At 40.8% G+C, this 27,165-nt stretch overlaps 1 protein-coding gene across 3 annotated transcripts in view; it reads right to left on the bottom strand.

Moving 5' to 3' along the window:
• The window catches only part of AGTPBP1 (ATP/GTP binding carboxypeptidase 1), a 257,622-nt gene that overhangs the window by 50,347 nt on the left and 180,110 nt on the right, over positions 1-27,165 (bottom strand). For all 3 annotated transcript variants that reach the window (XM_077474842.1, XM_077474844.1, XM_077474843.1), the window contains 4 exons: positions 22,129-22,309; positions 19,325-19,454; positions 17,635-17,766; positions 7,374-7,550 (listed from right to left, as the gene is read on the bottom strand). In XM_077474842.1, the coding sequence (XP_077330968.1) occupies positions 7,374-7,550; positions 17,635-17,766; positions 19,325-19,454; positions 22,129-22,309 (620 nt within the window). The remainder of the gene's footprint in view (positions 1-7,373; positions 7,551-17,634; positions 17,767-19,324; positions 19,455-22,128; positions 22,310-27,165) is intronic.

Here is a 27,165-nt window from a genome sequence, read left to right as displayed (position 1 = left end):
TTGTTCCCCAAGAAGTTCGGACCCCAGTCCTGGCCGCCTGTCACGATCACCCACTGGCCGGCCACTTTGGGGTATTCAAGACTCTGGAACTACTCCAACGCACATTCTGGTGGCCTCGCATGAAGGACGACTGTAAGAGGTACGTGGAAACCTGTGTCATCTGCACCCGAAGCAAAGGCAGCAAGTCAAGAGCCTGGGGCCTGCTAAGACCGCTGCCTGTTCCTGATAGACCATGGAGGATGATCTCCATGGATTTCATCGTTCAACTCCCCCCGTCAGAGAACTATTCTACGATTTTCGTTATAGTCGATAGACTTACCAAAATGGCTCACTTCCTGCCCATGAAGGGCACTCCCTCAGCTACAGAGACAGCCAACACCTTTATCAAAGAAATCGTAAGACTCCACGGCATTCCCGTTAACATCACATCAGACAGGGGGGTGCAATTCACCTCGAGATTTTGGAGAGCGCTCTGCGGAGCCTTAAAGATCGATCTTTGTCTGTCCTCAGCCTACCATCCACAGACCAACGGCCAGACTGAGAGGACGAACCAGACCCTGGAGCAGTACCTCCGTTGTTTCTCCTCCTTCTCCCAGGACGACTGGGCCTCTCTCCTGCCTATGGCCGAATTCGCCTACAACAACACGGTCCACTCTGCCACCAAACAGTCCCCCTTCTACGCGAACTTCGGCTTCCACCCAGTGTTCTTGCCTGGCACCTTCCCTGAATGTTCGGTACCAGCAGTACAGGATCGTCTTAACTTCCTTGAATCAAACAACAAGCTTCTACAAGAGACCCTGACCAAGTCCCAAGAGCACAACAAGGAAGTTTTTGACAGGAAAAGGAGGGGGGAGCTGGATCTCAAGATTGGGGACCAGGTCTGGTTGTCTACCTTGAACCTCAGATTGTCCTGCCCCTCTAAGAAGTTGGGTCCGAAATTTGTGGGCCCCTTTCCGATCAAAAGGAAACTGAATAACGTGGCTTTCGAACTTAAGCTTCCCGAGTCCTTCCGGATCCATCCAGTCTTTCACGTGTCACTACTCAAACCCGCAGTCCCGGACCCCTTCGTTGACAGGATGACCGGCCCTCCAGAACCCGTGATGATCAATGGAGAAATTGAATTTGAGATCGAATCCATACTGGATTGCAGGAAAAGGCGAAACCAGACCCAATTTCTGGTCAAGTGGAAGGGGTACGGCCCGGAGGAGAATTCTTGGGAGCCAGAATCTAATATTCACGCTAAAAGACTCATCCGTGCTTTTAAGAACTCCCATCCGAGTAAGATGGCTCGGTTGGGCATCCGGAGGCTGCCCTTTGGGGGGGGGCAGTGTCACGATCGTCCTGGCGTCTCGTTTGCGCACGAGAGACTTACCCACAGAAGTTTGTTGTCAAGGACCCGTCGTGCTCCGTTAACGCGCGCTAGAGCGATCGGACGCACTCGCGTCGCCTTGAACGAACGCACGCGTGCACGTGGGGGCATGAACGGGCGCACGTCCACTCGCGCACGCTGACTCATCGTGCGACCGTTTGGCGCCCTACAGTCTTCTTAAGGCACTTGCTCCCTTCCACTCGTGCTGACCAGTCTACAGCGCGTTCGGAGATCCTACTACCCTATACCTGTATCTGCTACCTTAGTTCCTGTTACCCGGCTTGACCTTGACCCTGATCCGTTGCTGCCTGCCTACGACCTCCTGCTTGTCTGACTATGCCTCTGCCTCATCCCTCTTGTACCACGTTGACCGCTACCTGCTGACCCGGCCTGTACCCGACTCTGCTGTTCCTACCTACCTGGTTGGATATCCTGTGACTGCTGTACCCGCTGACGTCCGTCTGCCAGCCAGTCTACCACTTGTGCCTGCCTACACCAGTCTCTTGTCTTCAGCTTCATCTGCTCGCTGTTGGTGTCCTGCTGCCCATCCGGACCAGCATCTACCCACCAGGCACTTGTGCCCCCTGAACTGTTGAGCTTCTGTTACCATCTCCAGGGGTTCTTTAGCCAGGGGCTACGAGGGGCCGCTTCCTGAATTCCGGGCACGCCTACTAGGTACGTGACAAATTCATGCAGAGTGCCAGAGGTTTTTTTTTTTTTTTTGGTGGGCCAAACTCCTTAGGAACGCCTCTCCCCCAACTGCTAGGTCAGCTGATAGCAATCCTCTATCTGCTGACTTTGCCAAACACAATACCAATACACACTATACCTACCTCTTTTGTGGTCAGATTTATGGATGCATTCACCAAAGCATGTAGTGCAAGGGCCTGCCTCAATACTTTCAAATTCTACTGTTTAAAGTTTTTTTTTTTATCCTATTATCTTGCTAGGTAATAGCAGAATGTAAAAATGTGCTTCCATTTGTTCATTGTTTATTTTTTGTATTATGACACTTCTTACCTGTCTAGTGGGCTGCCAATAGTATAAGTAAGGAGGGGCTGGCCAAAGTATCACACATTATTTATGCACTTAGCTCTCAATGAAGTGGAGAGGGCTACCTGTCCAAAACATCCCCCCCCCCCCTTAATTTTTTGCAATGGGGTGAGGAATCTGATAAGGGGACCTTATCGCTTTAAATACTCATTTCCAAAAATGTTATACTGATCTTGGCCAAAAATGTTTGTGTCTAATCTGTTTGCAATGTTGATGCGCAAAATGACTATTTTTTTTTCTTGTTTGACTCCACAGTTTCCTTCAACGCCACAGGAATGGCAGATGGTGGCCTCCCACTTTGCCACCCTTTGGGATTTTCCCAATTGTGGAGGTGCAATTGATGGGAAACACGTCCGCATTGTCCCACCCCCCAACTCGGGGTCCTACTATTATAATTACAAGGGGTATAATAATAAAAGACTGACACATCCCCCCAACGATCACCGCGCTGCCCGCGATCGCGACTTATTCTGCTGGACATCATAGAACGGCCAGTCAGGATAACTTAACCACTTTCCGGCTGTCATTCTGCTATATGGTGGGTGGGAAGTGGTTAAACTTTAAAAATAAGATAGCAATGGAAGCTCCCAAAGGAGCACACCACTTAAGGACTGAGCCTCTTTTTGAGAGTTGGTGCTTATAAGTTAAAAACATTTTTTTTTGCTAGAAAATTACTTAGAACCCCCAAACATTATATTCTTTTTCTAACACCCTAGAGAATAAAATGGTGGTCATTGTAATACTTTCTGTCACATTGTATTTGCACAGTGGTCTTACAGGCGCACTTTTTTGGAAAAAATACACAAAAAAATAAGACAACAGTAAAGTTAGCCCAATTTTTTTTTATATTGTGAAAGATAATCTTACGCCAAGTAAATTGATATCCAACATCACACTTCAAAATTGCGCCCGCTCGTGGAATGGCGACATGAGCGGGCGAAGTTACAGAGAAGGTCTAGGGCTAGAAATATTGCTCTCGTCTACCGATCATGGCGATACCTCACATGTGTGGTTTGAACATAATTTTCATATGTGGGCGCTGCTCACGTATGCGTTCGCTTCTGCAGGCGAGCACGGCGGGATGGGGCGCATTTAAAAAAGTTTTTTTCTTATTTATTTTACTTTTTATTTTTTTATTTTTACACCGTTCTTTAAAAAAAAAAAAAATGGTGTCACTTTTATTCCTATTACAAACATCCCTTGTAATAGAAAAAAAGCATGACAGGACCTCTTAAATGTGACATATGGGGTCAAAAGGACCCCAGATATCATATTTACACTAAACTGCAATAAAAAAAAATGAACTGTAATTTAAAAAAAAAATAAAAAAATGTTACTTTAAGAGCTATGGACGGAAGTGACATTTTGACGTTGCTTCCGCCCTGCAATGGTATGGAGGCGGGTGGGGGTCATCTTCCCCTCACTCTCCATAGCAAGCCAGGAAGAGGACCCAATTGCCTCCGCAGCTACAACGGCTCTGGTAAGAGGTGGAGGGAACCGCAGAGTGGAAGGGCCCTTTCCCGCCGCTGATAAAAGTGATCTTGTAGCAAATCCACTGCAGAGACCACTTTTAACCAAAACCGAACCGCTCACTGAAGAAGAGGATACCAGGGTTATGGTAGCTAGCTGCTGCTATAACAATGATATCCCTCTTCAAAGTGCTGATGTATATTGGCGTGAGCTGGTCCGGAAGTGGTTAAAGCATATTAAGTTACCCTTGCCAGTTCACACCAGATGCAGTTCCGTGCGCTTATTTTTCGCACTAAAAAAGGGCCAGTTCACACCAGATGCAGTTCTGCGCGCTTTTTTCTGCACAAAATGCATGCACAGTGTTTTCCATGTATTTCAATGGCTCTATTTCACAACCACACAGTCAGGTTCTGGTCAGTTTCCGATGCAGAAACTGACTGGAAACTGACTGCTTGGTGTGAACTAGAACAACAACTTCTCCTGCGCTCTGGTGTCTTGGTCTTTGAAGTGTGATACCAACAGTTTAGGATGGTAGTGTCAAAAGGTCTTGCAGCCCTCCTTTAGAACATTGGGTGTTCAGATACTGGAGAAAAACAAAACAAAAAAGGAAGGCGCGCTGACCTAATGCATTACCATAAAAAGAGCTTTATTAAAAACAGAACAAATAGCAAAATGGCTACTCACAAACGAGTATTGATCAAAGGCAAAATCAATACAATTGAATCCATCGCACCGAACATCGACAAATCCGACAGATCAGATGTCAGATGAATTGGCAAATACTTCAACAAAGGGGTGACCCCCTTTCTTCAGAGCCAAAATAAGCGGGGGTCACCCCCGAAATGCGTTAGCCGCTTTTGTTGAGGATGTGTCGATGTTCAGTGTGATGGATCCAATTGTATTGATTTTACTCGTTTGTGAGTAGCCATTTTGCTATTTGTTCTGTTTTTAATAAAGCTCTTTTTATGGTAATACACTAGGTCAGTGCGCCTTCCTTTTTTGTTTTGGTGTGAACTAGAGCCATTGGAATACATGGAAAACACTGTGCATGCATTTTGTGCAGAAAGAAAGCGCACAGAACTGCATCTGGTTTGAACTGACTCAGGCTTAAGGGCAATTTTTCACATAGGGAATGTTAGACACATTAGGATTTATAGAATCCAAAGTCATCTGCTCTAAAAGTCATCTATTTTTTTACAAATTACTATAAATACAGAGAAATTCCCAAGTTGTAAAAATATTGTTGGCATGAAATATCTGCTTCTTCATACAGTTAGCATATACACACCTAGAAAACACAATGAATCAGTGTTGGTGACCTCTTTGTGCCCTAACCCTCAATGGCTAAACTGTCTCCAGTTTCTACAGTGGTGAAAATAACAAGTGAAAGACAATGTTTGCATTGTGACACCCGTGGAAACCTCATAGGGAGTCCTGTGCAATGTAATAATTAAAACCTTGGTACTTCTGGACAAGAACAGTGCCCAATAAATTATTCCATGCAAACAAAGATTTAAAGCTCAAAGGTATTCCCTACATAAGATAAGAAATTCTCCCAAATGAACAAGCATTGGTGCAATCAAAGACTTCATAAGGTTAAAGACCATACATGAGCTTAAATGTAGTCACCAGCTATTTAAATCCTTTAGGTACCTCAAAAGATAAGAAAGCTAAATTCGAAATCTTTAATAGAATGTGTTTCCAATATATGAGATTCCAATGTACAGTTTGTAGATACTGACATTTTTATCACCATGAACTGAGAAAGTGGCAATTTAAAGCCTTGGCGAATAAAAGTTTTTTTAATAAATCAGACACCTCCTACCCATTCTTAGCCCTTGTACACACGGTCGGACATTCTGCCAACAAAATCCGTCGGATTTTGTCCGTTGGATCTTGTCCGAAACTGTTGCATACACACGGTCGGACTAAGTTGTCGAAAAATCCGATCATTCAGAATGTGATGACGGAATTTCGTTACGATGGGACTATGTTCAGACTAGTAGCCAATAGCTTTGATGTAGGAATTTGATCTGAGCATGCGTGGCACTCGGTCCGATCGAAATTCTCTACACATGATCGGAGTATGTCCGATCGAACCAGTTGGTCGGAAAATATTTCCATCAAGTTGGAAAATTGGGTCCGACGGATATTCCGACGGAATCAGTCCGATGCATACCACACACAGTCGGATTATCCGACAACACGGTCCGATAGGACACATTCTGACGGATTCTCCGACCGTGTGTACAAGGGCTTAGACAAACCCCTCTGGACACCCCTGCTGATCGGACCACTGACAGGCTTTTTTTTCGCAGACTCCTCTTCTTGCACTTTCCGATTCCCTATACCCACCTAAGAACCCCACAGAGAAGCCAGAATGGGAGTTCCCGAGTCATAGATAGCAACTACTCTGTTTGTGGAGACAGGCTTTCTTGACTGGCATGCTTGGAAGGTTGCATGTTTCCCACCCCTGCCTCAAAAGAATTACAGTGCCTTGAAAAGGTATTCATACTCCTTGAAATTTTCCACATTGATGTCATGTTAAAGCAAAAAAAACGTACAGTAAATGTATTTTATTGGGATTTTATGTGATAGACCAACACAAAGTGGCACATAATTCTAAAGTGGAAAATAGTTTTCAATTTTTTTTACAAATAAATATCTGAAAAGTGTGGCGTGCATTTGTATTCAGCCCCATTTACTATAATAACCCTAACTACAATCTAGTAGAACCAATTGCCTTCATAAGTCACCTAATTAGTAAATAGAGTCCATCTGTGTGTAATTTAATCTCAGTATAAATACAGCTGTTCTGTGAAACCCTCAGAGGTTTGTTAGAGAACCTTAGTAAAGAAACAGCATCACAAAGACCAAAGAACATACCACATAGGTCAGGGATAAAGTTGTGGAGAAGTTTAAAGCAGGGTTAGGTTATAAAAAAAATATGCCAAGCTTTGAACATCTCACGGAGCACTGTTCAACCCATTATCCAAAAATGGAAAGAGTATGGCACAACTGAAAAGCTAACAAGGCATGGCCCTCCACCTAAACTGACAGGCCAGGCAAGGAGAGCATTAATCAGAAAAGCAGACAAGAGGCTCATAGTAACTCTGGAGGAGCTGCAGAGATCCACAGCTCAGGTGGGAGAATCTGTCCATAGGACAACTATTAGTTGTGCACTCCGCAAATCTGGCCTTTATGGAAGAGTGGCAAGTTTGCAGTTTGCAAGAAGCCATGTGGGGGCCAAAGCAAACATGTGGAAGAAGGTGCTCTAGTCAGATGAGACCAAAGTTTAACTTTTTGCCTAAAAGCAAATCGCTATGTGTGGTGGAAAACTAACACTGTACATAACCCTGAACACACCATCCCCACTGTGAAACATGGTGGTCACAACATCATGTAAGATCATTGTAGTGAACAATACACTAGCCAAATAGGCAGGTCAACTGGCAACACTTCTATTCACACTACCCCTTACCTTGTACTTTCCCTGGTCACAGCCACACAGTGTGCTTTCCATTGTGTAACTTCTCTGGACGCCCAGCTCTCTCCACACCACTACACGGGCTGTAGATTCCTTGGATTTCTCAACCACAAAACTACAGCTGTTCATGCAAAATGCTGGAGCAATCTGGCTCAGAACTTTAGGAAGAGTCTGGAAAAATAGAAAACAGTAACAGATAATATCAGTAATACAATTGTGTACATTTAGGTATTTCTATATACAGATGCAAACATATTTTTATCAAAATAATGTATTTTAAAATTCACAGTGTGTTTCATAAATTCCAGAAGTCAAAGACAACCTGCTGTCTCTCTTTAATAATTTGCTGCAAAAAAGAAATGTACCCATGAAAATGTAACCTCTGCTGTGACATACACAAGTGATATCATAGATAATTGGCCTGAATAGTAAAAGAAGAAAAAGTGGAGCTGTTGTCTACAGCATCCACACTTCAGATGGATCTTGCCATGTGGATCAGAAATTAAGACATCTCTATGGAAGTCATGGCTAACCATTTAATTTTATCGTCGCTACTCAATCTGCATCCTGTGAGTACAGGTAGTCATGGCCTACCCCATCACAACGCCTTCCACTCGCATGCAATGATGAGGGTAGTGGCTATGACATAATGTAATAAATGCTGCTCTCTGCATCAATTAAACTGGTCCAGAAGGGGACAAGTGGACAAGAGGAAGAGGACCCTGCATGTCATGTGACCAGCCAGAAGACAACTATAAAGGAAAGTATTATAAAAAAAAAAACACAGCATAAAATATATCTTGGGCAAGTGGGAGAGACCAAATTTGGGTTTTAAAAAACTAAATGGCTTTGTATTAATTGTTATTTACAAACTGAAGGACGGTATGCATATTAATAGCTCAGGGAACTGACAAAGCACAGGCCTCAGAGGGACCCTCACTCAGCTTCAAAATGTGTATTCAGACAAATTATGTATAGATAAATAAGGGAAGAAAGAGGGTATGTGGCCTGTAAATTCTATATATTTAAGTACAGTATAGGACACAGTTATCCATTTGTAGGCCATGGGTTAAATGCCGCTACCTTCAGGGTTATTGTAAGCTGGCAAAAGCTTTGCTGGTTCCACGCCCAAGTGTCCCCATATAACCCTGTTCACTCCACAAGGCTCCAGTTTTATTAGCAAACAATAAAGAGATTGCAGAGTATAGAGGGGCAGGGCATGTGTCCTGTACTTTACTTCAAGATATGGAATTTAGAGGTCCATCAATATTTCTCTCATATTTATTGTAAAACATGTGAGCAGGCAAAAGATACCTGGGGTACAGAAACAAAGTCGGAGAAAATAGCGCAGTTGAAAGCCACCCCAAAAGTCCAAAGGAGGGTCAATAAGATGGGCTAGGTCGAAGGAAATCAAGGTCCTTGTTGACGTAAGGAAATCTGTCAGGTGAGTATAGCCCTGAGCTTTAAGATGACGAAATTGCCCGCCATGAAGTCTCGGAGTGAATTTGATATTGCCTGAGATGGGAATCATAGACGAGGGAAGTGGAAAAATTGAAGAGTTTCGGCACGTTTCCTGTGCGACCTGTAGAATACTGCCTAAGGTAGGATGCACACACAGCTCTCTAGGTATGTGGGAAGATATCCAAGGAAAACTCAAAGCAGTACCCTGAGAGTCTTTCAATTCCATGGAGACCCAGAGCTTGACCTCCCCGTGGCAATGCCCCAAGAAATAATTTAATAATACAGCTATATAGCAGCAACAGGCTCCCAGGAAAAAAGGTAAATGCCCCAAAACAAATTGTTAACAGTACAAACACCACACTGCAGGAGCAATAGTGAAGTTTTAACGGCCACCTGGCAACCACTGGTTCAAGTGAAACATGGAACAGAACTTAGACTGTGGAGTGCAAACTTTGGGGCTCTATAGATCCCAGAACTCGATTTTAACAGGGATATCAGCTCAGGAAGGAAAGGAGAGACTCATTCCTGGAGGTAAGGGCAGGTATAAATATTGTTATACCTTCCAATGGGAAATGTTGTGTCCGAAAAATTTAGGAACAACAAGAAACATTGTGGAGGTATGGAGAACAAAAGTGAAAGAGGAGTCCAAGGAAGTTTACCGCTGATGGAAACAGGAGGACTGGAACTTATGAGGGTCCCCCCAAAAGGGAATTCCTCTTTTTAACCACTTTCTGACCGGCTCACAGGTGCACAAAACTACGTATGGGTACGTCGTCTCCTTAAAGAGCCACCGACCGAGCCAGAACGGGCATTTGTGTGTGTAAACACACAAATGCCTGTTCTGTCAAAGGAGAAGAGACAGATTGTTTGTTCCTACTAAGTAGGAACAGCAATATGTTTCCTCCCCCAGTCAGTAACATCCCCATACAGTAACAAACACTAACTAGGGAAAACATTTAACCTAAACACCTTGATCGCTCCCTAGTTTTAAGCTCTTCCTTACCAGCGACATTTATACAGTAATCCGTAATTGTAATATATACTGTTGTTACCTGTTTCCTTGTCTGTTTTTATTTTATCTTGCATATAATAAAAATATATTCAACCCTATACAGTAATCCGTGCATTTTTATAGCAGTTTGCTATATAAATGTCAATGGTCCCAAAAATGTGTCAAAAGTGTCTAATCTGTCTGCCACAATGTTGCAGTAAGGCTAAAAATCGCAGGTTGCCACCATTACTAGTAAAAAAAAAAAAAATGCCATATAAATGCCATAAATCTTTCCCATAGTTTGTAGACGCTATAACTTTTGTGCAAACCAATCAATGTACGCTTATTGTGATTTTTTTGACCAAAAATATGTAGAAGAATATATATTGGCCCAAACTGATGAAGAAATTTGTTTTTTTTAAAACATTTTTGGGGATATTATAGCAAAAACTAAACAATATTTTTTTTTCAAAATTGTCGCTCTTTATTTGTTTATAGCGCAAAAAATAAAAACTGCAAAGGTGATCAAATACCACCAAAAGAAAGCTCTATTTGTGTGAAAAAAGGATGCACATTTTGTTTGGGTACAGCATTGCATTACTGCACAATTACCAGTTAAAGCGATGCAGTTCCAAATTGTAAAAAGTGCTCTGGTCAGAAAGGGGGTAAAATCTTCCGGGGCTGGTTAAAAGGATTTAGCTTGGGATGGCCACAGGGTTCTGTAAGAGTCCCAGTGGGTGACCAAAATGAGCCCTCTGTAGTAGAAGGTTGCACAAGGAATGAAAAGTATCAGGAGACAGGAACAGGGTGTATAAGGTTGACCAGAACCTACACAATTTTAATTGAAATGCCATAAATATGGCCAGTTCAAGTTATGTAAAGCATGATGGATGAATAGGTGATTCAGGAAGTTTTCTATTAGCCTGCTAGGTGGAGCTGTTTTACCAAAAGATTACAGAGTAGGGGAATCAACCTGCCTGAATGAGGATGTAAAAGGCGGCACCCAATGAAAGGATGGAATGTGCTACCTTATGGAATATCTGGGTGGTAAGGGTATTAGGAAATTGCCTTCCCAGGCTGTTGTGCATCCATAGGCTAAGAAGTCTGGCTGATCACGGCAATCAGGTGCCGCAGCTGCTATGAACCATAGGTAGAGGGGAAGTGGAACACCCTAAGAAACCCTGGGAACAGGGAGATTGCTACCGTTCCTAATACTATTTTGCAATAAATCACCCCGCACCAATGCCAAGATCTAGGCAGGGAAGGGCAGGCTAAACACCTTACCCCCATAACAGGCAAATTGGTGAACTGCCGCCATGGGAGAGATGGGAAAGGGCGTGTTAGGGCTCAGGACAAGGCCTGAGGGCTAAGCCAGGGAGGTCATATCATTGCAAGAACAGTGTTGCACCTCTGGGTGCGAGATTGTGTAACTAACCTCCTTGAGTAGAAGGGATTAGGAAACATTAAAGAAACCAGTAAAGAAAAAAAAAATCATTAGGGGCAACAGATAGTGACAATAAAGTCTCAACAAAAAAATAAATTTATACAAGTACAGAAGGCCTTCTTCTAACAGCATTTTTAAATATACAGGGGCCGTGTAGCATTAGGCCTATCTATCCAGAGATTAGTATGCAAGACTAGTATGCACTGCCTCAATCAATGAACCCACAGTCACCAACATACGGTGAGAGGGTAAGGAAGTAAATAGTTGAGGAGAGAAATCTCCCTCAAATTTACCCTTGGTTTGTGTTGCAGGGAGTATGTCAGGCAATCCTATTATTTGGATATAATTATAATCAAGGGAAGATGAGGCAGAAGAGAGCTTGCAGTTCATAGCCCCTTCTGATTCTAGAAGTGGCAAAAGCTTCTGGAATAAAGCAGACATAGTGGCTGTGAATTTAGCCTTAGCCAAACACGTCGATGTAGAATGTCTGTAAGAGAGCTGGAGTTATGAGGTTGCAGCGGTGTCAGTATTAGACTTTGCTCCGGCGCTACCACTAGTAACCTAAGAGAAACTGGGAGTTTTCTCTGGGCATGCAGCAGACACACCGGTGTTTGTCACATGCGATTTCACTCCCAAGTGACTGTGATTCTCCACTGCTAAATGAGGGTCTTCCCCTGTGAGGTACTTACAAAATGGATGTATATTAAGAGAGTTCACTGTGTCCACTATGAGGGAGTCACAGTGGCCCAGGAGCTAACTGAGTCCCCGTGGCTGTTTCATTACCCAGTAAAGCAACAGGTTATGTGGCAAATTATCAACTTGTGTTGTCAGCAGAAAATGGTAGCCAGGAGTGCACAGCCAAGAATCTTATAAGCGTTACATCAGTAGCCAGAAAGGAACTTCCGGCTGGGATGTGGGGGAAAAAAACGCCAAATTTGAACCACTATAATAACGTAACATATTACAGTGAAATTAGTATGTATGTCTTGTAGGATAAGGATGTAGTGTATACAACAGAGTCATCAAGACGTGTAAGCCAGGAACTGGTCTGTAAAAGGGGGATAGGAAAAACCTGTCCTACTTTGTGTACGACACTGGCCCCATCATGGTGGATATACCCTCAGAGAAGTCTTCAACATCTGGGTGCCATAGGAATGGACCACAGCCTTGCACCTGTGGTCCTAGACCATGGCACCCTGCAATCAAGTACACTTGCACTACATGACAACGTGAGTGCTGAATGCAGGATCCAGTGCCCAAAGTATACATTACAGGACAGCCCCTTGGGGTCTGGGTACGGTTCCCAAGGTGTGTTTGAGCCAGTCGAAATAGGTAACTAAACATAGTGAAAAGATATTAGGAAAGTCTTCTTAACCACTTCACCCCCGGACTGATTTACCCCTTTCCTGACTAGGGCATTTTTTGCGATACGGCACTGCGTCCATTTAACTGACAATTGCGCAGTCATGCAATGTTGCACCCAAAAAAATTGATGTCCTTTTTTTCCCCACAAATAGAGCTTTCATTCGGTGGTATTTGATCACCCCTGCAGTTTTTAATTTTTGCGCTATAAACAAAAAAAGAGCGTCTATTTTGAAAAAAATTAAATATTTTTCCCCCAGGTTTAGGTCGATATGTATGCTACATTTTTTTGGTAAAAAAAATAAATAAATCGCAACATTATTGATTGATTGGTTTGCGCAAAAGCTATAGCGATGATTAAAAGGGGCACATATAAGTATGCAAGCATCTGGAGTAAAACTGTCCACATAGACCATCCCCTGCACCACCGGCTCTCACCAATGTCAGTCTGCAATCGTGACTGGCAAGACTACCCTGTAGTAGAGCGATCTGAGAGCAGAGCTTGAACCGCTCATGGAGTGCAGTATGGAAGGGATGACATTGATGGCGGTGTGGCGGACGGTCTATTTGGACAACTTTAACACGGATGCCTGTATACTTAGATGTGCCTGTTTAAATGTAACCATATTGCTACACTTAGAGGTGCCTCTCTTTTTTACTCAGTTGTAAAATGACGCTACTTGTATATCAAGTCATCGCTTGTATATTAATTAAAAATGTATTTAAAATTGTGCTTGTCTTAAAAATTGCTCTCAAACCAAGTGACTCTCAAACCAAGGTTTTTCTGTATAGCCAAACTAGACAAATGATGTTCTTTCATCTGTAACAAATTATTTCATTGAATCAAAGATCGAGCAAACAAGACCGCAAATATTTCCAAAGAAAATCATTATTAGCAGAGGATCAACACAGTCATTCACTCTGTTGTAATGTCCCCAGGTTTACAGTAGGGCAAACTCATAAAGAGTATTATAATACTGCCAGAAACACTAGGGTAACTGATGAAAACACTCAATAAAAATATAGATTAGCCATTAAGGTAAATTTAGGCATTATTTATTAAAATACTGGATAAAAAAACTGAATTCATTAGTATGTTGTCAAAGCAACCAAATTCAAACTGCAGTGTAAAATAACAATTGGGTCACTGAAAATTTTAACCTGATGGGATGCTGTGGACCATTAATCAGTCTTTTTTAAGAACCAAATTGCAATCATGTTCAGTAACCCAGATAACCGAGTTTCTCATTGTCAAATGTTTAGTGAAATTCTTTCGCAGCTGAAAGGTGTGGGTGAACAGGCTTCTTTTTTGTACATATATAGATGAAATATAGTGAAGCGCTCCATCTAATATATATTGAATACACAAAACATATAGTTGTGCAAACAAAAATGGAATACAAATACATTAATAGATATCTTTCTCATATAATGTGCAAAAATAATCCAGCAGAAATGTGAATACATATTTCTTATAAAATGTGCGCACTAATTCTGTGCAATATAAAACATATGTGAAAAAAGTATTTTATCATAAACTGTGCCAAATTGGTCCAATAAAGAGTCCCAATATGTGACAGAAAGATAACACCAGACTTCTGTAAGAAAAAAAACAAAAAAAAACAATTGTCATCATGAAACCAGTGGATCTGCAGCCCACCAACCAGGTCACCTTTGAAAAAGTTTGGAGATATGTAATGCACCAGATGGACATGGTTTTGAAGAAGTCTTTACCCTGAGTGAGCCCATGACAGAACTGTGAAATCTCCTCAGGCGGTAACCATTGTGGAATGAGACATGTTTATATACAGTGACTTGAAATATCATTCATAGCCCTTGAAATTTTCCACATTTTTCCATATTACAACCAAAAACTTAAATGTATTTAATTGGCATTTTATGTAGACCAACACAAAGTGGCACATAATTGTGAAGTGTAAAGAAAATAAATGGTTTTCATTTTTTTTTTTACAAATAAATATCTGAAAGGTGTGGTGTGCATTTGTATTCAGCCCCCAGTCAATACTTTGTAGAACCACCTATTGCTGCAATTACAGCTGTAAGTCCCTGTACACACGGTCGGAGATTCTGCCAACCAAATCCGTCGGATTTTGTCCGTCAGATTTAGTCTGACAGATTGTGTCCGAAACTGTTGCATACACACGGTCGGACTAAGTTGTCGAAAAATCCGATCTTTCAGAACGTGATGACGTAATTTTGTTACGATGGGACTACATTCAGGCTAGTAGCCAATAGCTTTGATGTAAGAATTTGATCTGAGCATGCGTGGCACTTGGTCCGATCAAAATTCGCTACACATGATCGGAGTATGTCCGATCGAACCAGTTGGTCGGGAAATATTTCCAACATGTTGGAAAATTGAGTCCGACGGATATTCGGACGGAATCAGTCCGATGCATACCACACACAGTCGGATTAGCCGACGACACGGTCCGATAGGACACATTCCGACGGATTCTCCGACCGTGTGTACAAGGCTTAAGTCTTTTTGGGTATGTCTCCCACAAGCTTTGCACATCTAGAGAGAGTGACATTTTTGCTCATTCTTCTTTGCAAAATAGCTCAAGCTCTGTCAGACTGGATGGAGAGCGTCTGTGAACAGCAATTTGCAAGTCTTGCCAGAGATTCTCAATTGGATTTAGATCTGGACTTTGACTGGGCCATTCTAACACATGAATATGCTTTGAGCTAAACCATTCCATTGTAGCTCTGGCTGTAAGTTTAGGGTCTTTGTCCTGCTGGAACGTGAACCTCAATCCCAGTCTCATGTCTTGCATGTCTTGCATACTCTAAGCCCTTGTACAGACGGTCGGAGATTCCAACAACAAAATCCGTCGGATTCTGTCCGTCGGATTTTGTCCGAAACTGTTGCATACACACGGTCGGACAAAGTTGTCGGAAAATCAGACGTGATGACGTTATTTCGTTACGACGGGACTACGTTCACGCTAGTAGCCAATAGCTTTGGTGTAGGAATTTGATCTGAGCATGCGTGGCACTTTGTCCGATCGGAATTCTCTACACATGATCGGAGTATGTCCGATCGGAGCATTTTGTCAGAAAATTTTACCAACAAGTTGGAAAACTTGGTCCGTTGGATACTCCGACGGAAACAGTCCGATGTAGACCACACACAGTCGGAATATCCGACAAAACGGTCCGATCGGACACATTCCGCCGAAATCTCCGACCGTGTGAACAAGGGCTAACAGGTTTTCTTCTATGATTGCCCTGTATTTGGCTCCATCCATCTTCCCATTAACTCTGACCAGCTTCCCTGTCCCTGCTAAAGAAAAGCATCCTCACAACATGATGTTGCCACTTCCATGTTTTACGGTGGGGGTGGTGTGTTCAGGGTGATGTGCAGTATTTGTTTTCTGCCACACATAGGGTTTTGCTTTTAGGCCAAAAAGTTTAATTTTGGTCTCATCTGAACAGAGCACCTTCTTCCACATATTTGCTGTGCTGCCCACATGGCTTCTCGCAAACGGGCCTTCTTATGGCTTTCTTTCAACAATGGCTTTCTTCTTGTCACTCTTCCATAAAGGCCATATTTGTGGAGTGCACCACTAATAGTTGTCCTGTGGACAGATTCTCCCACCTGAGCTGTGGATCTCTGCAGCTCCTCCAGAGTTACTATGGGCCTCTTGGCTGCTTTTCTGATTAATGCTCTCCTTGCCCAGCCTGTCAGTTTAGGTGAACGGCCATATCTTGGTAGGTTTGCAGTTGTATGCCATACTCTTTCCATTTTCAGATGATGGATTGAACAGTGCTCTGTGAGATGTTCAAAGCATGGGGTATTTTTTTATAACCTAACCCTGCTTTAAACACATCCACAACTTTATCCCTGACCTGTCTGGTGAGTTACTTTGCCTTCATTATGCTGTTTGTTCACTAAGGTTCTCGAACAAACCTCTGAAGGCTTCACTGAACAGCTGTATTTATACTGAGATTAAATTACACACAGGTGGACTCTATTTACTAATTAGGTGACTTCTGAAGGCAATTGGTTCCACTAAATTCTAGTCTACTTTTCAGATATTTATTTGTAAACAGTTTTGAAAACCATTTATCTTTTTCCAGCCACTTAACAATTATGTGCCACTTTGTGTTGGTCTATCACATAAAAACCCAATAAAATACATTTACGTTTTTGGTTGTAACATGCCAAAATGTAGAAAATGTAAAGGGGTATGAATACTTTTTCAAGACACTGTATATGCTGGCATTTTGATTTAGCTATGTTGCATTATATAGTCTCCTTTATGTTCCTATATGATTGCCTGGGTCCTGTGGAGAAAGTTTTGCTATGGGTGGAAGTTTGTAAAATCTGCTTCTTAAAGTAATATTGCACCTCTTTTTGTGGGGTCCATCACAGAAGATGAGGGCAGTGTGTGACGGTCCTCACAAGATTGTGGATTCACTGGTTTCATGGTGATGATTGTTTTATCACAGAAGTCTGGGGTTATCTTTGTGTCACCTATTGGGACTATTTCTTGGATTTGGCAGAGTTTATTATCAAATACTTTTTTTTAATATGTTTTTTAGTGCATCGGATTAATGTGCATATTTCATAAGAAAAATATTTATTCACATTTCTGCTGAATTATTTTTGCACATTGTATGAAAATGATATCTATTTTTGTGTTTGTATTTTATTTTTGTTTTCTCAATTATATTTTTGGATAGTTGCACGCTTTGTGCACTCTCTCTCTCTCTCTCTCTCTCTCTCTCTCTCTCTCTATATATATATATATATATATATATATATATAATTAGGTGAAACGCTTCAATCTATTTCATTTATTTATGTACTATTGATGTGCTTTGACACGTTTTTAGTGGGAGGTATTGTTTATGTAGATAAATATATTAAGGATAGTGTGGGGGTATATATTTTTTATTTAAGATTGCTTTTTTTGGACTACTATATGTTCTTAGCCAATCCCAGTATCATAACTAATGTATGTACTCACCCTATAGCCACTTTCTTCCATCATATCACAGGAAGTTGCACTAGCATTTGTGTGCCACACTGTCTCCTTAATGCTGCAGCCATACATGAAGACATTTTTCTTACGAGAGTGCCCATGGTAATCACAGTAAACCTAAAGGGTACAGGAGAAAAAAATTTAACTGACATATCAACCATAATATACTTGCAAAGGACATAGAACAAACTCTACAGCAGGGATATGCAATTAGCGGACCTCCAGCTGTTGCAAAACTAGAAGTCCCATCATGCCTCTGGGTGTCATGCTTGTGGCTGTCAGAGTCTTGCAATGCCTCATGGGAATTGTAGTTCTGCAACAGCTGGAGGTCCGCTAATTACATATGCCTGCTCTACAGCATACCTAATAGGTCTAATTTATCTGGTATTTTTTTCCCTCATGTTTGGCAAATAAAATGAGAGTAGTCTTAACTTACATGTTGGTAATTAAACTGTTCTCCCTGTGTTTCATGTAGATAGAGTGTACTTTTTCAGTTTTTGCAATCATCGGTACTAGAGATTAAAGGCTAGCAAGGAAATCCCCATTTACCAGCACAATTATCTTTTTTTATCAGAGAACTCAGAGAGGACCTTCATTCTACTTTTGAAGATTGCATATTCCAGACCTTTCGCTCTAACTTTATCTCATTTTTATTTATTTTTTTAGGGTGGCAAGTACCTCCATAGGGCACTTGCTCTGACTTCCTTATACCACACCTAGGTGAGGATGACATTTGCTGGGTCCACTCCTCCTCCCTCCCACAGCCTCGTGGAATATGTCAAACATCCTAGAAGCCTTCAGGACAATCTCCACCAATTCACACATCAGAAGTCACAGCCTGCTTCCGAACCCAAGCTAGCCTGAGACTGAAGATATGAAGTTGAAGGAAGAAAGAGCGATGTACTACAATGGACTCTCAAGTACCTGTTTCGTAAAAATCCACTGCTACAGAACTAATAGCTGCTGACTTTTTGCAGACACAGCTGAAGTTCCTCTTTAAACGATTGTCTACCAAGGGGCTTTAATAAATGTCCTAGTAGACAAGGGGATAAAACAAGCTCTGCTTTGGGGTTTAAGCAGTTTTATAGCAAAGCATGCAGTTTGTAATATGTGGATGAAAAACCAAAAAATTGCTCCGGCAGGGAAGTGATTAAAAACCCTCAAGTCTATTCAATAACTGTAATAGCATACTGCTATCCTGTAAGCATTTCTTGAAATACAGGGTCTGAATTTCTAAAGGCATAACAGAGAACACAATATTGGCATCCATCTTCTAAAATCCTTAGGGCCTGTATTGAACGACTGGGCTTATGTCAATGGAAATCAGTTTAACATGAGCTTGAAACACCTCTGAGATCATTCAAAGTTCATTGACAGATGCATTTGACATGCAGCTGACCTCCTTTTGAGTTGCTTCAAGCAGGCTTTGCATTCCCATAGATTTGTATTGGAATGCAAAACCTGTTGGTTGTGAACAACAAGCCTGTTCACATGGGGTCTTGGTAAACCTGGGATGAATCTTGTTACACATAGATAACGTGTACAAGATGATAGATACTTTAAATAAACTGATCATTGTGCACAGAAGGGCTGAGGTCCGCACAGCAAAACAAATATCTGTACTCTTGTTTGTCCATCTAAAGTTACATGTACTATACAACACTCTAAAACTTACCATGGGTGCTCGTTTGATTGATGCCAAATACTGTAGGAGGCCTTTGGTGTGGTAAATTGTAGGGTGCAAATCCACATTAGGATTTTGCCACTGCCTGTTCAGATCCTCCCCACTTAACGAACAACGATGACTGGTGAGAAAATAGAAGGAAAGCATAACAAGATTGCCATTGTTACAGATCAAAATTGAAGAGCTGAACTTAAAGTATATGTAAACCCTTACCTGTAAAAATGCAATGCAAAATATTTATGCATATACAGGTGCATCTCATAAAAATTAGAATATCATCAATATCATGAAAAAGTTCATTTATTTCAGTAATTCAATTAAAAAAGTGAAACTCATATACTTTATATAGATGCGTTACACACAGAGTGATAGATTTCAAGAATTTCTTTCTTTTAATTTGGATGATTATGGCTTACAGCTAGTAAAAACACAAAATTCTGTATTTCAGAAAATTAAAATAATACATAAGACCAATGAAAAAAAAAAGGTTTTTAATACAGAAATGTTGGCTTACTGAAAAGTATGTCCATGTACAGTAAAGTACACACTCAATACTTGGACAGGGCTCCTTTTGCATGAATTACTGCATCAATGTGATGTACCATGGAGGTGTGGCACTGATGAGGTGGTATGGAAGTCCATGTTTCTTTGATAGTGGCTTTCAGCTCATCTTCCTCTTGATAACACCCCACAGATTTTCTATGGTGTTTAGGTCAGGCGAGTTTGCCGGCCAATCAAGCACAGTGAGATCATTAAACCAGGTATTGGTACTTTTGGCAGTGTGGGCAGGTGTCCAGCTTTATGGAGATGTGATTTAATTTTGCAGCAGGACTTGCCATCTGCCCATACTGCCAAAAAGGACTTATACCTGGTTTAATGATCATGGTATCACTGTGCTTGTTTAGCCAGCAAACTCTCCTGACCTAAATCCTATAGAGAATCTGTAGAGTATTGTCAAGACGAGCTGAAAGCCACTATTCAAGCAACCTGGGCTTCTATAACACCTAAGCAATGCCACAGGCTGATTGCCTCCATGCCATGCCGCACTGATGCAATAATTCGTGCAAAAGGAGCCCCGACCAAGTACTGAGTGTGTACTATACTGTACATGGACATACTTTTCAGTAAGCCAAATTTCCTGTATTAAAAATTTATTTTTATTTTTTTTAATTGGTCTTATGTAATATTTAATTTTTTTGAGATACAGAATTCTGCCCATAATCATTAAAATTAAAAGTAAAAAATGCTTGAAATATTTAACTCTGTGTATAACACATCTATTAAAAAAAGAGTTTTCACTTTTTGAATTGAAATACTGAAATAAATTAACTTTTTGATGATATTCTAATTTTATGAGATGCACCTGTATATGAAAAATCATTAATATGATTCTTTTTCTTTTTTAAAGGTGATCACATAATCTCTGTTCTCATCTGCATAAGGGGCTTAGAGAGGTAGACTGACCTTCCCAGTAAATGGCTGTGCAGTGGGGGGCATGTCATCGAAAGACTTAACATTGGACGACAGATAGGCTGTTCTCCCAGCACAGCCAGAAACCTGATAACCTGATCATGCTAGGATGGATATTCTCTCATGCTTAGCTTGATCAGTTTGAAATAGGAAAGCAGAGGGACTGGCAAACTCACATGGTATTTCACACAAAGGATGCAATGCAAAGTGAACAGGATTTTTCTAACACAAGTACATGGTACAGCATACGCATATAAGGACTGTGAAATGATAATTAAATATACACATACATACACACACGTTCAGAGACATTTATAGAATCACATTCTCATCTGAAAACAAACTAGCTCTAAACATTGGATCTACTAGGATTAACGCTAAAGAACTTTTGTTTTATTAAGGCATCAGCACACTGCCTTATCCTCAGTACACAACCAGAGTTCATCTTGCACTGACATTTAGCTGGCTACACACTATGCAAATTTCTGCCCATTCCTGAAGAACCATCAGAAATTTGCTACATGGATGGCATTGTCAGCTACCTTCCACCAGCCATCCTTCGACTAAAAAACTGGACAAGCTGGATGGAAAATTTCCATCCAATCAGATGCAGCTGCTGTTTGGGTATTCTTACAGGTGCCAGCTGCAACTGTCATAACTCAACAGCTGCATCGGGAGATTCCTCCACCCACACGGTTCAACCCTTAGGTTGAACAGAAATAATTTAAGCAGGTCTACTTAGAATTGGTATTTTGAAATGTGATTGTTTACTGAGGGTTACTGCACTACATGGCATTACTATATTACATCACAGCTTCAGTACTGGAGAAATCTAAATGCCAGCCATGTTTGGGGAAGGCAAGCACAACCTACGATATTACTTTTCTCTAGTTATTTAGGATATTAAACCCTGTCCAATCTTAGCAGCTAAGCCAAACACATTATCATTAGGCTCATCCAATTCACATAAGACTTTCTATAAAGGGTTCAATTTTGGGAAGAGTGTTTTCAAAGTGGTGGTGTTGCTTCTACCACCTATCTTTGCTAAGCTGTCACAGAAAACAGCGTAGAAACACATTGGACTAGATCTTATAGACGACACGTCCAAAATTTACCAAAACTTCAAAAAACAGAGAAAAAAGCAAGTATTTAGACTCCCAACCCTACCCTGAATTTCCTTACTACTAACAAATGACTATATATTTAACATGAGTTAGTAGCTGAAATAAAAATCCAATGGTAAACAAAATAAGAAACTGTATCAATGTTAATAAAAACAGTTATAAACACTGTAGTGCTGCGTAAAAACAAACAGAAGTTCTTACTTTCCATTGATCACTCCATCTGGGTTTAGCATTGGAACAATTTTAAAAATATAGGATTCCCGTAGGTTCTGTGCAGTCACACTGTTGCCCATAAGAAACTCCAGGGTTCCTTTCATAACCCAACTTGCATTGGTCTCCCCAGGATGAACTCTGGAACTGAGGAAGATGTAGGGACGGTTTCCTATGAAAAAAAAAATAAATAATAATAATGATGTAGCAATACACCGATGTAATACACCCCACTTTAAGGCCATGGTCTCTTTTTCCTGATAAAAGCCAGCATTGCATTGCATTTGCTGCCTTGGCCCCATATGTGCCTTATCATAGGAATGTATTAGCTTTGTAAAATGATAACATTTAATATAGAAATTCAGTCAAACCCCCCCCCTTTTTTTTTTGTTTCAGGAAATTTTACTTTACTTTCCGTTATGCCATTGAGACAAGACATGAGTAAAATCTCTACAATGGAGGGACAGAAAGCAAAATAAACACTTTTATTAGGCGGAATGGAAAGGGTTAGCACACTTCTGATAGCAGGCACGCCTTATGCCAACCTCTGGTCATCACAAAACACAATATCAGGTTTAAAGTACATACAAGTTCATCTTTATATAGATTACAAATATTACATATATGCATTTTATTTATTTTTGTCCTCTGTAAAACTAACATTATCATGAATGTTGCCAAATAAAACATCTTTAAAGAAATTGAGAAGTGAGTAGGTTAAACTAGGTTTACTAGCCATACCCCCTCTTCAAAAGTATAGTTACTAACGATGCCAAAAACTTCTTAAAGACTTATTCCGAAAAGGCAAAGGTTTCCCTGAGTAAGGGCCAGTTCACACCATAGAAATGAAGTCCGGATGCATTCCAGATTATTTTCTGCAAGGGTGTTTTTGATGTGTTCCAGTGCATTTTTGATGAAGTCCGGTGCATTCCCCCCCCCCCCCCCCCTCGTTTTTGTTAACCTTAAATAAGTACATGTGTGTTTCAGAGCGTTTTTGGTGCATTTAGGTGCAATCTGCTGCATTTTATAGCGTTCCCGTACAGTCCATTGCAGGAAAAATGCAGCATGTTCTACTTTTTTTTTCTGGAACTACAAGCACTGGTGTGAACTATTCCATTGAAAACCATATAACCTACTTTCCATGTTTTTGATGCAGAAAAAAAAAAACACATACTGGACTGCATATGGTGTGAACTGGCCCTCAATGGTTATGCCTTATTTTGTTACTACTGATTTGGATAAATTTAATTCCTACATTTCACCACATGGTGGTGCTAGATACATATCCAAAGAAATAAAAGTAAAAAAGTATAGCAATGGTCTCAAAGTAGCAGATTTTATGCAAAATATAACCATTAAATTAGGTTTATTCAATATACAATACAATACAATTACAGCAGTAACCAATACCAATCAATTAGAAATCTTTTCTTAATATAGTACAGTAGTCTGAAATATGATAAACTACTATAGGTTACTGCTCTTTGCACAATACTATTACTGCTAAAAGCCAAAACTTTTTACAGGCCAACAAAAATGTGGTTATTAAAAGAAGCAAAAGAATTGATTTTTGGACTGCAGTTCATGGACTTTATAGGCACACAACATTCAAATTTTGTACATTACATTCATTCATGTACATTAAAATAATAAATTCAGCTAAAACACAAGAAGCACGGTAGCATATTTCACCTGTGCATTGATTAGAATGGTAGCCTCGATTGAAGTTTACAATAGTATTAACAAAGAACAATCATAGATATTATAGAATGTCAGTAATTGTGAATGCCACCATCCATTTACATAAAGGCCTGACATGTTTCAGGTAGTTCTGCTTCTTCAGAAGCAAAAACAGGAATTCTACAGAAAGATGTCGGCTGTGAGAAAAAAGCAAAAACTTATCACCAGAAAACAGCATATACTAGGCAAACATAAGGGCCTCATACATCATCAATAATAAAAACAAATGTGTACATATAGATACAAAGCCTAATTACAGGTAGTGAGAATCTCCCTAGTATAATGCAGCCAATCTATTCGAATTGCAATCATCATCATAGGTATGCAGAACTTGAGAATATATATAACAAACTGGAAAATTTACAAGAAACACAGCCAAATATATTCATGTGGGTACCCGCCATACGCACCACCATATGGAAGCCACTGGTAGAGCTTCATCCGTGAGCCTCCATAAAAGACAAAGCCCATAGGTGTGGATGTGTGTGCATTAGTGTGTGCACCCCAAAGCTCAAACACACATGTGTGTGTGTGTGTGTGTGTGTCAATTTATATGGCCCTGGAACACTGATCTCCCTGCCGGCACAATAATAGAGGAGTGCGTAAGCACTTCTCTTATGGTAGAGCCAGTAAGAGGGTGATCTTTCCCATCTCCCCACTACTACACAGAACATTAATTATTAAAGAATTAATAAATTCTTAAAATAAAAGAGTTCCAAAAGACTCAGAGTACAATAATCTGGGGGCTCCAAAGAAAAAGAAGGAACCAGCCATAGACTGTACAGTGCACTGTATATCATATGTACAGAGAAAGAACCCGGCATACAAAGGCTGAATTCAAAAACTTTAACTCCAGCTAGAGGCACTCTAATTGGCTATGTCACTTTATTTTTCAAATTTTATTGAGCTCAACTGAAACTTAATAACTGTTTTAAAAATAAGGATGTGTTAACATTGTGAATTGAGCCTAATGAAGGGCAACGCAATTTTAAATTCATGTTATGCACTGGTTGAGGTTATCCGATGACGAAGTTGTACTCCAAATGATCATTCATAGTCAATTTGCTGTGTAAATTATTGGGGCTATAAAAATACCTGTAATAAAAATGTATAAGTCTGCTGTGGGTGAAGTATACAGTCCTTCCATTTAGACAAGTCATACACGGTGCAAATTTCTTTCCTTCTTTCCACGGGTTGCAGGAAAGAAATTTACACGATTCCCCCATCAACACAAACAGTGCTGACAGTGGAATCTCTGCTGTCAAGCTATTGTCTGCTCCCGATGGAAACTGGAAGCCGTCACCACCCCCCACCCCACGATAATCGTAAGAGAATCCGGCAGACTAGTTGTACCCAAGTTGTTCAATCGATCAACTTGGTACATTTAGCCTGCACATTCAAATCGCCTATGGCCGGCCTTACAAGGCGTCCAAGAAAAAAAAATAGTTTTAAACCCTTTCGATAAACTTCTCCAATGACGTTACACTCTAATGCTGTGTACACACGATTGCACATTCTGACAACAAAATCCATGGGATTTTTTCCGATGGATGTTGGCTCAAACTTGTCTTGCATAGACACAGTCACACAATGTTGTCGGAAATTCCGAATGTCAAGAAGGCGGTGACGTACGACGAGCCGAGAAAATTGAAGTTCAATAGTCAGTGTGGCTCTTCTGCTTGATTCCGAGCATGCGTGGAACTTTGTGCGTCGGAACTGTATACACACAATCGGAATTTCCGACAACAGATTTTGTTGTGAATATTTGAGATCCAGATCTCAAATTTTGTATGCCAGAAATTCCCATGGAAAATGTCCAATGGAGCCTACACACGGTCGGAATTTCAGACAAAAAGCTCCCATCGAACAATCCAACCGTGTGTACGCGGCATTAGGCATCTGAGATAAACAGTCCAAAACCTTCAACTTAATAATTATGACCCAAATGTGTGAAAATTATTTGTTTTGCATTTCAATACCCCTATGTGTATGGTCATCTTTGGTTTGAGTGGCAAAAGAAGCCTCATCGTGAATTTCACATAATTACAGTTAGGTCCATATATATTTGGCACAATTTTCACACTTTTGGCTCTGTATGACACCAGAATACAATTAAAATGAAACAATCAAATCTAATTTGAAGTGCAGACTTTCAGCTTTAATTCAAGGGGTTGAACATAAATATCAAGTACAAATTTTAGGAACTGCAACCATTTTTATACACAGACCCCCCATTTTCAGGAGCTCAAATGTAATTGAACAAATGAATATAATCATAAATAAAATGTTCATTTTTTATATTTTGTTGAGGATCCTTTACTGGCAATGACTGTGTGAAGTCTGCAACCCATGAACATTACCAAGGACTGGGTTCCCTCCTTTCTGATGCTTTGCCAGGCTCTAACTGCAGCTGTCTTCAGTTGTTCTTTGTTTGTGGGTCTTTTTGCTTTTAGTTTTGGCTTCAGCAAGTGAAATGCATGCTCAATTGGGTTAAAATCAGCTGATTGACTTGGCCATTGCAGAATAATTCACTTATTTTCATTCAAAAGCTCCTAGGTTGCCTTTGCAGTGTGTTTTGGATCATTTTCCATCTGTACTGTGAAGCGTCGTCCAATCAACTTTGCTGAATTTGGCTGAATCTGGGCTGACCGTATATCTCTAAACACTGCAGAATTCATCTGGCTGCTTCTGTCTTCTGTCACACCATCAATAAACACCAATAACCCAGTGCCACTGGAAGCCATGCATGCCCATGCCATCACAATGCCTCCACCGTGTTATACAGATTATATTGTGTGCTTTGGATCATGAGCTGTTTCAAGCCTTCTCCACACCTTTTTATTCCCGTCATTCTGGTACAGATTGATCTTAGTTTCATCCCAAAGAATGCTTTTCCAGAACTGGTTTGGCTTTTTAAGATTTTTTTGGGCAAAATCAAATATGGCTTTTCTATTCTTCAGGCTTATGAATGGTTTGCACCTTGTGGTGAACCCTCTGTATATGCTTTTGTGAAGTCTTCTCTTGATTGTAGACTTTGACAATGATAGGCCCACCCCCTGGAGAGTGTCCTTCACTTGTCTGTTGTGAATGGGTTTTTCTTTGCCACAGCGAGGATCCTGCGATCATCCACCACTGTTGTCTTTCATGGATGTCCAGGCCTTTTTATGTTGCTGAGCTCACCAGCGTGTTCTTCTCTCCTCAGTATGTAACAAACTGTTGATTTGGCCACTCCTAATGTTGCTGCTAGCTCTCTGATGGATTCACTCGCATTGATAACTCCATTGAACG

Source organism: Lithobates pipiens, unplaced genomic scaffold (assembly GCF_037356315.1).
Source record: "Lithobates pipiens isolate NorthernLeopardFrog02 unplaced genomic scaffold, aLitPip1_a1.2 Scaffold_13, whole genome shotgun sequence".
Lineage (NCBI taxonomy): Eukaryota > Metazoa > Chordata > Amphibia > Anura > Ranidae > Lithobates > Lithobates pipiens.
This window is presented reverse-complemented; position numbering and strand designations above follow the sequence as displayed.